This window comes from Squalius cephalus, assembly GCF_949319135.1.
Source record: "Squalius cephalus genome assembly, chromosome: 5".
Lineage (NCBI taxonomy): Eukaryota > Metazoa > Chordata > Actinopteri > Cypriniformes > Leuciscidae > Squalius > Squalius cephalus.
In genome coordinates, this window is record NC_137126.1 from 780,001 (window position 1) to 795,000 (window position 15,000).

At 38.8% G+C, this 15,000-nt stretch overlaps 1 protein-coding gene across 2 annotated transcripts in view; it reads right to left on the minus strand.

The window, feature by feature from the left end:
* The window catches only part of abl1 (c-abl oncogene 1, non-receptor tyrosine kinase), a 44,232-nt gene that overhangs the window by 19,256 nt on the left and 9,976 nt on the right, over positions 1–15,000 (minus strand). Inside the window, exons 1-2 of one of the 2 annotated variants that reach the window (XM_079872093.1) lie at positions 8,169–8,737; positions 4,794–4,958 (exon numbers count right to left, since the gene is read on the minus strand). In XM_079872093.1, coding sequence (XP_079728219.1) covers positions 4,794–4,958; positions 8,169–8,376 — 373 coding nt within the window. In that variant the 5' untranslated portion in view covers positions 8,377–8,737. Of the gene's footprint in view, positions 1–4,793; positions 4,959–8,168; positions 8,738–15,000 lie in introns of those variants that run through there. The other variant, XM_079872094.1, reaches the window with a different exon arrangement.

Consider the following 15,000-nt stretch of genomic DNA (forward strand, 5'->3'; position numbering starts at 1 on the left):
TTTTTATTTTTTTTATTTCATAAACAGTCAAACCAACATTTATTCAGACTCCTTCAACATTTCTCACATTATCTCAGTTTATTCGCTATAGTTTAGAAAATGGTGATGAAATATGAGCAGAACTCAGTTGATATTTGACTGGTTTTGTCCGTCCTTCTGTTAGACTGTCTCACACATGAATGATGTTGAATATCTGTCAGCTGTTAAATTTAACTACACAATTAGATAATACCAGTTTAGCTCAACCAATCACCAAGCAATGCTTCATTTTGTTCAGTCTGTGTGTAAAAAGAGCATTAGCAATTAAAGAAAACACACTTCAGCAAAACATGATCAGGTAAAATGTTTATAATTGTCACTGGTAGTCACTGAATAAAGAATATTTGGGTATAATATGTCACAGTTTACTTTATTTTGCTCTCCTCACTTACAGAAATGAACTATAGTGTCCTGCACACACTAGTAAAAATATAAAAACTATCTGGTGTCCGAATAATTTTTGGTTTGACTGTATATTGTATTTTAATAAGTAGAGCACTTCAAGTACCTCTTCATAATTATGGACGTTTTCAACGATTTTCCAGGACTTTAATTTCAAGAAGTCAAATTCAAGCACTTTAGGCACTTTGTACGAACCCTGCAATACTTATTATGTGTGTCATGAATAGTGCGGCTGTGTGATGAATTGCTTGTGATGTTCCTAAATGAAGGTATTAGATAAAAGCATCTGCTAAATGTACAGATGTAAATGGAAAAAAAGGTGACGCTGGTTTCACGGGCCGAATGGAAAGAACTGACATCGTGCGAGATAAAGGAAGAGGAGAAGCGATGAAGAATGTGCAGCAAATATGTGTGTTTCCAGTCAGTCATGTGACCGAACAAAGACCGGCGTCTCTAAAATACAAACCAGAAAACACCGTAGTGTGTGAGAGATACTTGCTGATACATGGCATTGTTTTAATGTAATAATAATTATAAACTTTAATAGTAACACTTTACGATACGGTTCATTAGTTAACAGTAATAAATAACTAACAATGAGCAATACATCTGTTACAGTACTTGTTAATCTTTGCATTAACTAATGTCAACAAACACAACCTTTGATTTTAATAACGTATAAGTAAATGTGGAAATTAATATTAACTAAGATTAATAATGCTGAAGTAGTATTGTTCATTATTAGTTCATGTTAACTGATGTTCACTAATGAACCTTTCTGTGGTTCAGAGAACAGTGATATTTCACTGATATTTGTCTCGATCTCTGAAGTTTGTCCTTTTAATTTAATAACAAGTATCCAGTTCCTGACCTCAAGTGTGTGCGATTTTAGACCCTAGTTATGAACATGATTGGGTTATGAATCTTGCTTACACATGGTTTTTAATGTAATAATAATTATAAACTTTAATAATTAAAGGAGTCTGTAGCCGCGTTTCCATTACCCTTAAATTGCGCAAATTGAAATTGCGAAAACTCCCATTTATCGCAAACAAGTTTTTACACTCGCATGAGGGTTTTTTCAGGCCATTCGAAAAAGGAATATTTTGCAAAACTTTAATGGAAACAGTTTTTGTGCATTTACAATCAGCTGAGGTAGACGACGCGGTGCGTTTGGACAGAAGACGAGACAGAGCTCTTTATTAAACTCATAAAAGACATCATAATTACAGGAATACTGGATTCTAAATGCCACGATCACGAGCTTGAAGCAGAACTGAGGGAGAAACACCCAGAGCCAGTGTTGCCAGATTGGGCGGTTCTGAATTTGATTGTGCAGGTAAAAAAGGGTTTGGGCGGGTGGACAAAATTTGGGGGTCAGTTCGGCGGTTTTCAAACATCTCTAATTGGTTAAAAAACTAAACTAAAGTGTGCATGTAGTAGAGGTGGGCGATATATCGTTTAGACGATAATATCCAAATTGTTGTCTGGACGATATGCAAAATTGGGATATCGAATATTTCATAATTTGTACAATCCGACCCCCCAAACATGAAAAGAGCTGAAAGAAGTTAAAGAGAAAACAAATAACGCACACAATAACCTTCTAAACAATTATATGTAGCGATTTTTAATACTGTAGGGCAGTACTATTTGCGGAAGCAACCTCCGAGTGGCCCAGCCCATGGTCCCGTCCCGTGTCGTCAAAAACGCATACGTAAATTCGAAATAGTGCGCGCAGAAGCACATGCGCAAAACCGTTTTTAAAATTATATATGAATTATTTTTATTTTATCATATGTCATTTTACAAAAGGACATTTTACAAACCGTTTGCGCATGTGCTCCTGCACGCACTTTTTCAGTCAGAACACAGCAATCAGAGGAGGACGCGCTGAAAACTGTAATGCTGTTCTCTTCCCTCATAACTCGGATTGAGAAGGTTTGAGTTGCAGAGGAATTTGTGACTGTTTCACCTGTTCAACCACATCAAAGTTTCGTAATTAGTAAGTCCGTGCTTTTTCTCTTCTTTTTTTCTTATGTGCTGAAGGGCCGCTGTGCCTTGGTGAAACGTTACGTGAAGAGCTCTTTTCCAAAACGCCATAAACCTAAAAAGCTGCCTCAAAGATCCACCAAAAGTAATGATTATGAATATGTAAAATATTGCAATAAGACATTTTAAATTGTTTATTAATTTCTGTGTCGGCTGCAAAGATGAAGTTGACGATAGGCTATAATGACTCGCGATCTTCGCAGTAGGCTGTGAACGCAACGGAGAAATGCACATTTATTAGGCTACATAGTTTTATTTTGTTTTGGATGGTTTTGTTTAGAACCAGCTTTCTGTAAATATATTTCACATTTTTTAGGCCTGTGAGGCGAGTAGGCAACGGTTCGGTTCATGATGATATAATCTCCAGTAAGCACCGGCGCCTTATGTTGTGATTGCTAGCCTATATTTATATTTAATTTTAATGTATTAAATCCAGGAAATTGGTTAATGAAAAATGTATTAAAATTAAGATACAATTAATACAAAACGAAATTCGTTTTAAAGAAAGGCTTTGTGCTTTTTGTTTTGAGGTCTCTGTGAAAGTTTGAAAGTCTTTAGTCTTTTTGCCGCTTTCAGAGCGCTCGCGTCCATAATGGAGAACTGACACGTAATATTGTTTTTTCCTCATAAATGCAAACACGAAAAATAAAAGACAAAAGACTTTTTTTAAAAGACAAACCATCAATTTTTTGGGGGGGGAAAAAATGGATGGATTTATAGCGTTTTGGGGAAAAAAATGGATGGATTTATAGCGTTTTGAAAATATTTTTTTTTACTTTGAATTTATCATCAACAATATTGTTGTTTGATTTAATAATCACTGTTGCAAAAGGTGCCTAGTTCCGTTTTTTTTTTTTTTTTTTGTAAGTGGAAAAAGATAGGGGCTTCCTCAGATTCTGTTTAGTTAGCTCCTTTATTGTTTCTTTTATAGCCTACATAGGTCAAATGCAGCAAGTCAAAAGACCAACTGGACCTTCTTTGCCAGTTTGCACACATTTCTTTGAAGGATGGCAAAAATATCGTCTGAATATCGATATCGAGATATTGGAAAAAAATATCGAGATATTCATTTTTGTCAATATCTCCCACCCCTAGCATGTAGTCCATAAAATCAGTCATCATGACATTACTGTACACACTCGCCCGACGACGTCACCGACGAGCACGCACTTTTAGCCAATCAGCGATCCGCAGGCAGATGCGATTGAGCGCGATAAGTTGTAGCTGTATATTCAAAGTGATGGCTAATGCCAAAGTGACTTGTATCTACAGTAGAGAGTGAGATAGTGAGCAACTCTAAAAGCGTACACGTGGTGGGAGATATCAATGGTGACTATAACTCTGAGAGGAGAGCACAGTTGAATGACTTGAATTGAAATCTAATATGGGACGACTCCTGTCCATGGTCATGTGCACACTAGCCTAACCAGACATCTGCACTGTTACACCGTCCAGACTGCCCTCCACTGACCCTGACAGCTGAAACAGGTTTGATCATCGATGAATCCGGTTTGACTGCTAAATTCTGCGTCATGTTCTGCAGTGTGTACTTCCGAGGGTTAAAGTCATCGGTTCATTTCTTGATGGCCGTTTTGACAGTGTCCACCTGGACTTTTTAGTCATAGTGGCTAATTCTCCTTAATTATTGCCCTGTTTTGATCTGGTTTCCTGGAAAACGTATTTATTTTTATTTTATTTTATCATCGTTATTTTGTTTTAAGGAGATACAAATTGTGCTTATCAACCTTGAATGACATGGTAATGAAATTATATCACATTATTTTGGCAGTAAAATTTTGGGCGTTTTGTTCTTGTAGTGGGGGGGTGTTGGTGAGCTTTTGGGCTGGAAATCACCGTCCCAATCTGGCAACACTGCCCAGAACTCCTCATATGAGCCGCTCACAGTAGAAGAGGCTTTCCTTGCCATTAATGCTGGATAACACACACACGTCTCCTTCCACTAATAATAATGTGCGGTGACATGATGTATGTAAACCATATAAACCAACATCCGTCGCCATGATGTTGGGAATGACTGATCGCGAGAGGAAACAAATGACGGTTAGCCGCATAACATCGGTTAATGGAAACGCCGTCATTTCGCAATCGGTCTTTATTAAAATTTAAATGAATCGCAAAAGTTTTGCGCAAATCTGTAGCCTTGTGAGCAATATTTACTGTTTCACTGGTTTCGTATCGACCTCTGAAGTGTTGACCTCATGAAAGGCCAGGTCTGAGTGACGGTGTGTGTTCGGTGTGTTTGCAGGCTTCAGATGATGAAATACGAGTGTGTTCCGCACCTTTGGTGATGCTGAGAGTGTTGTCGCCGCTCGCTACGAAGTCATACAGCGCCACGAACAGGTTGGGGTCGTTTTCTCCGGGTCCCGCCAGCAGATTCTCCTTGGAGTTCCAGCGAGCCGCTTCAGAGAGACCCGGAGGCTCGAAACCGGGCCGCTGAAGAGCTTCTGCAAACACATCAAAGGTCAAAGGTCAATACATGCGACTGTAATTCCCATTACTATAACACAGAACAATCTGACCAACGTAAAATAAATATTTACAAAAACATTCTTAAAGGTGCAGTGTGTAATATTTAGGAGGATCTGTTGACAGAAATGCAATATCATAAACATAACTATGTTTTCAGTGGTGTATAAAGACCTTACATAATGAACCGTTAGCTTAGAATGAGGCATTTCTCTCTACACACACCGGGTCCGCTTACATCGACATGTTTCTACGGTGGCCCTGAACGGACAAACACGTTTCGTCACTCTGTTGTTCTTCGTGTAAAGAAGCTTCAGCTAAAGTCAGCAGATAAAACACTGACACAATGATGAACAAGTCACAATAATATTCACAACAACATCGTTTTACTGAATAATTAAGTAAACATAATTTCTTAATTTATCTCTGTAAAGAATCCTCATTGTTTAACTGGCTACTCTCTGCGACGACGACATCACTTCCTGTCGGCCACCGTAACTTCTGTTGGGTGCATTTCACAACCTCACCACTAGATGCCGCTAAACACCACACACTGCACCTTTAAGCACAGTTCAGTAATGTTCAATCATCATGAGATTAATGTGACAATGCAAGTTTGAAATAATTTAAGATTTTTCAATGTTTCTGAAAGGCTGCATTTATTTGACCTTAAAAACTGAAATATTATTATAATGTAAATCAGATGTTTTCTATGTGAATATAGAGTAAAGTGTAATTTATTCCTGTGATCAAAGCTGAATGTTCAGCATCATTACTCCAGTCTTCAGTGTCACATGATCCTCCAGAAATCACTCTAATATGAGGATTTGATGATCAAGAAACATTTATGATTATTATCAGTGTTGAAAACAGTTCATATTTCTGTGAAAACCTTGATTCACTATCATTTAAAAGTTTGGGATACGCAAGAACCTTTTTTTTATTATTTTTTTTAAAGAAGTTGATACTTTTATTCAGCAAGGACACATTAAATTGATCAAAAGTGACAGTAAAGACATTTATAATGTTACAAAAGATTCTGTTTCAAATAAATGCTGCTCTTTTCAACTTTCCTTTCATCAAAGAATCCTGAAAAATAAAATGTATGACGGTTTCCACAGAAATATGGAGCATCACTGACATCTCAGATGTTCTCAAATACATTTCTGTGTTTTGATTCGGGGGTGGAACTGATGGAGATTCACCCGATAGCAACACACACACACACACCCCAGATGTTTTCAGCAGTAATCACCGGTCGTCACCACAGCTGTGTGTGTCACATGGGCGTAAAAGTCCATCTGAACATTATTCGCATCTCATTTCACACAATCCTAGAGAGTTTCCACATTCCAACAGAAAGGAAACATCAGAGCGATCTCGTGGGTCATTCCCGGAGTCTGACAGCATGATGAAGACGTCGCTTGTGTCGCGCAGAACAACATGAGAGTCAGCAAATAATGAGAGACTGACAAACAGTGGAGAACTCCTGATGAAGGCCCTTACAGGAGTATATCAGATGCTGTAACTAGTCTTTTAAACGGGCTTTCTGCGGTTCGCTTCAATGGCCCTGTGCCAGTCAACATGAGCTCACAAAACTGCTCGAGATACTGATGATCAGACACTGATCGGACAGACGTTTTGAGATAAAGCATCAAACCAGACGATTCTTCAACTTTTGCCCTGATGATTGTCCGTCTCACACTCAGTTCTTCTATTTATTTCCATTTTTCCCTTTAGTAAATCACCGATTAGGAAGGCCTTTCATTTGAAAAGCTTAAACACTCGATTATCTTCCTGTGAAACGGGACCCCGTTACACCAAAGCCATACTTTAAAGCCTACATTTGTGTGATATCAACTTCAAATTTGGAACAAAACTTGCCTAGACATAATGCTTTGATTCACTAGCAACTTTAGAGTCCAAACTATTTTGTGAAATATATATTTTGTGTAACACCATTATCTGAGAACTGAGCTGGGAACTTGCGTAATAGTTAGTCATTCTCTCATTATTCGCTGAGTCTCATCGCTGGCAACATTCAAGAGACAGCTGTTCCACACAACACTCAACATCTCTTCCGTTCACCTCCAGAAAAAATAATAATCATTCTCTCCTTTTTCCTTTAAATCCTCGCTTGTCGGGCTTATGCTACTCTGAACAATGCCGTGACTTCGTATGTTGAGCACTTCTGGCGCTGTTTCTTGCCTCTTCACGATGACTCGCTTGATTTAGTCCTAATTTGTAAGTTGCTTTGGACAAAAGCGTCTGCTAAATTACTAAATGTAAATGTGAACTGAGCTGGACGATGACATCACGGTTTTCTCCAGAGCAGATAAATATATAAATGAACTAATTTAATAACTTTTTACAACAAAACTGACCCATCACTGATCTTCCTTAAGCTGGACTGTGACGCCATTCTCTTCTGGAAACATTATTCTCCTGTTATCTCAGTAAAGCTGCTGTGAAACACTCTGTGTTGTGAAAGCGCTGTATTAAATAAATGTTTAGTTCAGTACATAAGCTCTACGGTAAACTTCTATAGCTTTTCTACACTCTTCTTCAGTGTTTTCTATCAAGATCAGTATTTCAAAGCATTCCTGAATTACAACTATTTAAGTTCAGATCTCTATAGGGTTAACAGGTTAAAGAGACGTTTTCCAACAGTCACTGGCGTTCAGTAATCTCACAAACGGCTCATTATTGTTAAATCAGCCTGAGAGTTGACACACACACACACACACACACACACACACACACACACACACACACACACTCAATAAGATCATTCAGTAAATGAGCTCAAAGATGCATCCAAAACTCTCTCTCCACACACACACACACACACACACACACACACACCAAACTGCACGGCTCAATCCAGACAGGAATCAGATTTCCCAGTGTTTTCTCCTCCCTCGTTTTTTCCTCTCTTTCTTTTCCTCGAGCCAGTGTGTCTGGCTTTGCTCTCGCTCTTCCCCTCCTCCACTTTCCAAACACACAGAAGGAGAACCGAGGCCTGGGACTTTCACCAGTCCATCGACACAGATCCATCCGCATGTCCACCCGAAGCCCGAGCTCGGCCTCGGCCGCTCTGTAACTGAGCTTCACACACACACACACACACACACACACACACACACACACACACACACACACACACGTTCGCCCTCACAGTCGCTTACCTTCAAAGTAACAGCTGGAGGACGAAGAAAGACCTTTCTTGGATTTACAGCCCACCAATTTTAGACAAATTTCCAACATTTTCATTTGCTTCCCAAACACGTCCAAATCGAAAGATATAATCCAGTTAGTTTCACTTTTATCCAAAGGAAAGTTCAAAAGAAAGTAGCCAAAAACATGAAAAAGTTGTGTATAAGTAGCTAAAGTCATGTACAACGTGAGGATAAACTCAAACTCGGTTCTTCTTCATCTTAAACCCACTTCACCGCGTTCTTCTAGCGAGTTTCCAAAGTAAGAGGCTCCATTTTTTCCCCCGCTCTTCCCGTTCTTCTCGTTTTCTCTGTCCGGTGAGGAACTAGCCATCCACACGGATATATTTCCCACAACAACCACAACCGTGTAGGAGTTAAATCAAGCACTTTGACGATAGTGTTGTCTTTTTCATGGTGTGTGTCGTCTTGAGAGACGATCCAGAGGAAAAGCAAGAACTGATCCCTGCCAACAAAGAGGCCCTTTCAGGATCGGGGCCGATGACATCACTGCCGATGACATCACTGGCTCCGCCCCGACTGAAGCCTGCAGCATTATCTGCAGTGAGAGAGTGTAACTGGAATCTGCCTTTGTCTTTCCGCTTCACAGGCCCGTCCTACACAGAGTGTGTTCAGGCTTAAAGCAGAGGCACGGGGTCAACAGTCATCTACGCCAGAGAGCCCGTCTGAATATCAGTTACAGATATGTGACCCTGGACCACAAAACCAGTCACATGGGTCCAATAAATAAGCTTTTCATTGATGTACTGATTGTTAGGACAGGACAATATTTGGCCGAGATACAAAGTATTTGAACATCTGGAATCTGAGGGTGCAAACAAAATCAAAACATTGAGAAAATCTCCTTTAAAGTTGTGCATTTGTGTTGGCGACTGTGCTGCACTCACTCACACAAATACATGTTTTATATTTACGGTAGGAACTTTACAAAATATCTTGTATGATCTTTACTTAAAGGGGTGGTATAATGCCCTTTTCACAAGATGTAAAATAAGTCTCTGATGTCCCCAGAGTGTGTGTGTGAAGTTTGAGCTCAAAATACCCCACAGATATTTATTTGTAGCATGTTAAAATTGTCACTTTTTGAGGGTGAGCAAAAACGCACTGTTTTGTGTCTGGCCCTTTAAATGCAAATGAGCTGCTGCTCCCGGCACAGGGGGCGGAGCTTCAAGAGCTTGTGTGTTTGTGTGTTAGCAGCTCCGATTACCGCGCAGACACACACTAAAATGACAGAAACTGTTCTGCTTTTTATGTTTAAACGGAGTCAGACAAAGATGGAGAGACTCAAGAAGAAGTGACATCACGTAGAATGCAACAGGACGTCTCTGAACGGTTAGTTGATGAATTTATGTTGCTGTTGTGGAGTTAACTATCTTTAATTAGCATATCATGTTAATCTGTAAATGGCTCGTATAGGAACTGTTGTGAGACGCACACAGAGTGACTTTCTATTGCATGTGAAAAGACGGATGCTGCAGTTTGAGCTGACTCACAAATGTGCTCGACTACAACAACTCTTCCTCTTCTCAACATGGACTGCGTGTTCCGGGGGCGGGGTTTATGTAAATTTTAGGATTGGTGATGTCACTAACCCGGGAGGAATGTGGTGTAGTCTCTACCAGCCGTTTGTTGTCGTCCTTAAAAAATGATTTCTTTAAAAGCAAATATCTCCCTTTGCTTTGAACTTTGAGCGTTGCAACTTTGCAGATGTTGTTTATGCTCAAACAGCAACATTACACACTAACTAAAGTTAGAAAAGTCAAATCATAATCAACCACCCCTTTAACAATATTCCATTAGTTATTCCATATAGAAAGCTAAACGCTATTGGCTATTTAAAAAGGGGGAGGAGCCATTCAATATGTCTATTAAGATGCTCTCATAAAAGTGCCCCGTTCACTCCCACAAACCCACGTCTTTTTTTGTCACGTCCGTAACGCAAGTGTATTTCCTCATTTTAAATATAAAACGCATGTGTAGACTGATATTTTTCTAATGTATGGACTCCTTTATTAAGGGAGTATGGACATATAAACAGACATTTAAATATATTGGTATTAAATGCATTTTCTGAGAATTTATATTTTACGGTTTGACTGCAAATGTCACGTCCATAACGCTGGAATTGCTCTATTGGCACATTAAAATTTAAGGTCATATCTGAAATGGTGCAACAAATGTCTTTGGGGATGTAAAAACACGATACACCCAAACGTGATTATTAAACTTCAAAGTCTACGATATAATTAAATAAATAACAGACTCGCAGACTCTGGGTTTCAGAGCAGTTCATTTATCGCACATTTAAGCCAAGAGATTGCTCATGATCTACTGGTGTTTACGTATAATGTGATGTAAGTGATTGCAGGAGTGCATGTTTTATCTTTCTCATCTTTTTGAATGAAAAACCAGCAATAGTAAAGCATAGACATTTCAAAATAAGAGTCCTAGTAGGCTGGTTTATAATTAAAAGTCCTGCATTATGCATATGCATTATTATTTGTATTTATCTTGCATTTAATTCAAGGTAAACTCTTGTAGCTTTTGTCTTGGCCAAAAACAGGAAGAAGTAAGAAAAGTCTATTTTCTTATAAGATTATAAGAGACATTTTTTTTTTTAACATGTACTGCGTTAGATTAAACTGGGAAGGGTCATAGCACTTGCATATTGTTGTCCTAGTGTTAGTTTCACTGCTTCTATTGTTCTCATTTGCAAGTCGCTTTGGATAAAAGCGTCTGCTAAATGAATAAATTTAAATGTAAAATTCCTGCAAAAATACAAAACCTGTTGTTCATCAAAGATGTTCAAAACCTTGCAAAACTTGCATTGCACTTGCTTAGGTATTAGGTTTTCGGAGTGGTTTATGTGGTTGCTAGGGTGATGTACGTGGTTGCTAGGGTGCTCTATGTGTTTCTTCCGATCTGGTGTTCAAGAGTCCTGCGTTAATTGAATGTTAAGAAGGGTTTCCTCATCGGCTCAAACCAGAGCCAGGGTTGCAGAGGCAGGTTTGGAGAGAGAGGGGGAGGTGACAGATGTAGAAACATGAAGCACATTTCTCAGAGATGAGCTCATACAGATCATTTATATAATCCACTCTCCGTTAGCTGACGCACACCATCTCTCGCGGTCATTAAACACACTCTCCTTCCCAGCTCAACCAGAGGTGGCGTCTCGAGCGCTTCGCATGAGGCGCGTTTATTTCACTGCGAAGCGTTTCGTTAAACAGAGGGTTTCATCATGAGCCCAGGAATGGAAACATGATCCAGGTGTGCTGGGACACACACACACACACACACACACACGTCAGTTAGTCTTCTGTCCGACACCCAGCTGAACCAGTTCAGACTCCAGTCGTTTGCATGAGTGCTGGTTTAGTCCTCCAGCTGCAGGTCAGACTACAGAATTAATATCCATATTATGCTATGAAATATGTATGGAAATGAGCTGTTGTTATCTGGTGTTGGACGCAGTGGATGACCAGGGCTGTGCCGGTAAACTTGACGACCGCAGAGTTTACCGTAGACAGTATGTGAATACTGTTTTACATGAACATTATGACACGAGTGAAGCACAAAGCTTTCTTTACAAAAGAAATAATAGGTTAGCAATTAAATGTTACATCGCAGCCATGGAAACGTTTCATGACGAATGAGAGAGTTGTGTGTGAGCCTATAAATGTAAGCTTTGTCGGCTTTGAATTCTGGTTTGTGATCTGGTCACCCGATTATCAGCGAATTTAAAGAGGTGGTATAATGCCCTTTTCACAAGATGTAAAATAAGTCTCTGATGTCCCCAGAGTGTGTGTGTGAAGTTTCAGCTCAAAATACCCCACAGATATTTGTATATAGCATGTTAAAATTGTCACTTTTTGAAGGTGAGCAAAAACACACCGTTTTTGTGTCTGTTCCTTTAAATGCAAATGAGCTGCTGCTCCCGGTACAGAGGGCGGAGCCTCAACAGCTTGTGTCCTTTTACCTCACACAGACATGCACTGAAAATTTTAAAAACTTTTATGTTCAAACCGGAGTCGCACAATGATGGAGAGACTCAAGAAGAAGTGACAACATGTAGAAGCAACAGGACATTTCTGAATGGTTAGTTGATGAATTTATGTAGCTTATGTATAATCTTCTAGTCATTGATTAGCATATTCTGTCATGATAATCTATAAATCGTGTTCAGGGGGCGGGGTTTATGTAAATTATAGGGTTGGTGATGTCACTAACCCGGGAGGAATGTGGTGTAGTCTCTACCAGCCGTTTGTTGTAGTCCTTAAAAAGCAAATATCTCCCTTTGCTTTGAACTTTGAGCGTTGTAACTTTGCAGATGTTGTTTATGATCAAACAGCAACATTACACACTAACTAAAGTTAGGAAAGTGAAATCATAATCAACCACCCCTTTAACAATATTCCATTAGTTATTCCATATAGAAAGCTTGAATTGTCTACTTTTAAATTAAACAATTAAAAACGGAAATAAACCGACTAGCCTACTCTGCTTATGTAATCCGTATGAAGTGTGCATCTCTCTCTATAGGCGCGTTCACTGCGAAGATGACGAGTCAGCATCGCCAACTTCATCTCTGCAGCCGACACTGACACAGAAAACACTAGTTTATTAATAAACAATTCAAATGCCTCTTTGCTATATTTGACACATTAATAATCATTACTTTTGCCGGTTCTTTGTGACAGCTGTTATGTGCATTACTGGCAGCGCCACCCTCCGGTTACGTGAACGCGTCACCGCATCAGCACCAGAACACGGAGATTTCATTTTAGAGAATAATCGCACAACCCTTTTAGATATTCTATAATTAAATCAACTAATCGAATATTCACAAATCGTGACTCATCCCTGCATGGAATCTCGTTTCTTTTCCCAAATCGTCACTCGCGTCTCACCCATTTTCTAAGGGGATTATAAACGTTTCTTCCTTTGTTCGCTTTTAATTAGGCCTATTATTTAGTAGGGCTGTCAAACGATTAATCGCATCCAAAATAAAAGTTTGTGTTTACATATTATATGGAGTATAATTATTTTCTATATATAAATACACACACATGCATATATATTTAAGAAAAAAGTGTTATTTAAATATAAAATATTTGTATTTGTAAATGTACTACATTTGTCCTTGTACGTCAAATTACTTTTAACACAGTTTGTGCTTGTTATTAGACATGCGGCGCGTCAAGTTTATTTGTAAAGCGCGTTTCACACACGCGGGTGATTTTAGTTTGGCTTTCTCTGGCAGCGCATTATCAAACATAGCCTAAACGTCTTACCCTTGTGGAAGATTAAATTCGCTCTTCATGCCTTTTACAAGAAGTAGAAAACATGAAGATATCAGAAAAGAGATCGATGGTCTCTCTCCTGCTCGTGTCCCACATCCCTCTCGAAGCCCAGAGCGGTGGGCTATATCACGCGTCTCTGTGTGGAAATATTAAACGCAAGTTTTTTTTTTATTTTTTTTTTAAATAGATTCAACTTTATTATATTATGTAAGTTACCAGTATTTACTGATATTTATTTCAATACTTTACAGGCTTTAGTGTGTTGTTTCTTTGTTTTGTTTTTTATTTCATAACAACCCCAACCACCACACCACCGCCGGGAGTTGGTCCTTTACCGCCGCCACAGCCCTATTGATAACTGAGCATTATTACACGGCTCTGTGGAATGCTTGAGTCTGATTGGTCAATCGCTCCATCCAGTGGTATATTATTCCCAGATAACAGCCTCGGAGAACAGAAGCACAGGCTCACTCGCTAGAACCGTTGTGGAATCGTGGAAGTTTTGCATTTGGTGAGCTAATAAAATATTAAAACTCAGTCGAATCAATATTTTGTGTACAGTTATTTAATTATGCCATCCAGTATCGTGGACTCGCTCTCTCTCGTTTCACACAAACGCAGTGGCGGCCATTTTGAGGCTATTGTTTTGTTCACTGTTGGATTAAGATACAAACAGGTACAGCGAGGGCAGCCCAAGTTGAACTTAAAATATAAAAATTTAAACAATGGCAGTAATAAACACTTGTTTTGTTGGATATATTCAAACATACATTAAATATTAAAGAACAGGTGAAGTAAAAATCTAATGAATCTATATAGCCGAGTGCATGTGTGTGTCCGAACGCTCCTCTCTGGAGTTACTTTCCACATTAAAGAGACTTTGAAACTATGACTTTGTTTCATATCAGAAGCATCTAAGCACAAAGATTATTGCGATTATTGGATGGCAGAAGCTACTAATGACCGTTTAGTGAAGTTTTGTTCACACATTTACAGACTAAAAGATTGTGATAGTATATTTATTATATATTTATATATTTAGAGATTGTAAAGCGCTTTGGGTGTACAGTAGCACATATGAAAGCGCTATATAAATGCCTCATTCATTCATTCATTTACTTTACTGTTGAGAAAATTGATAATATATTACATAATTATTTATAATATAGCTAATATAATATAAATATAATATAATACACAAGCCTAAAGGCCTTTCATTTGAAGGAAAACATTTAAATGGCAGAATGTGATTGAAATTTTAAGTTATTGCAGTTCTCTCAGATAATTGTGATCAGACTGGATAATCACAATCAGACGATTAATCGGTATTTCCCTTAAGTATCGCACACAGGCAGACACACACACACCCACACACACACACACTCGTAAGCACTACTTTATGCAGCCCATTGTGTGTCTCGGACAGGAACAGTTAAAGCTGAAGTAACAATCCAGAGAGAGTTTGGTGAATTAGCACTGAACTG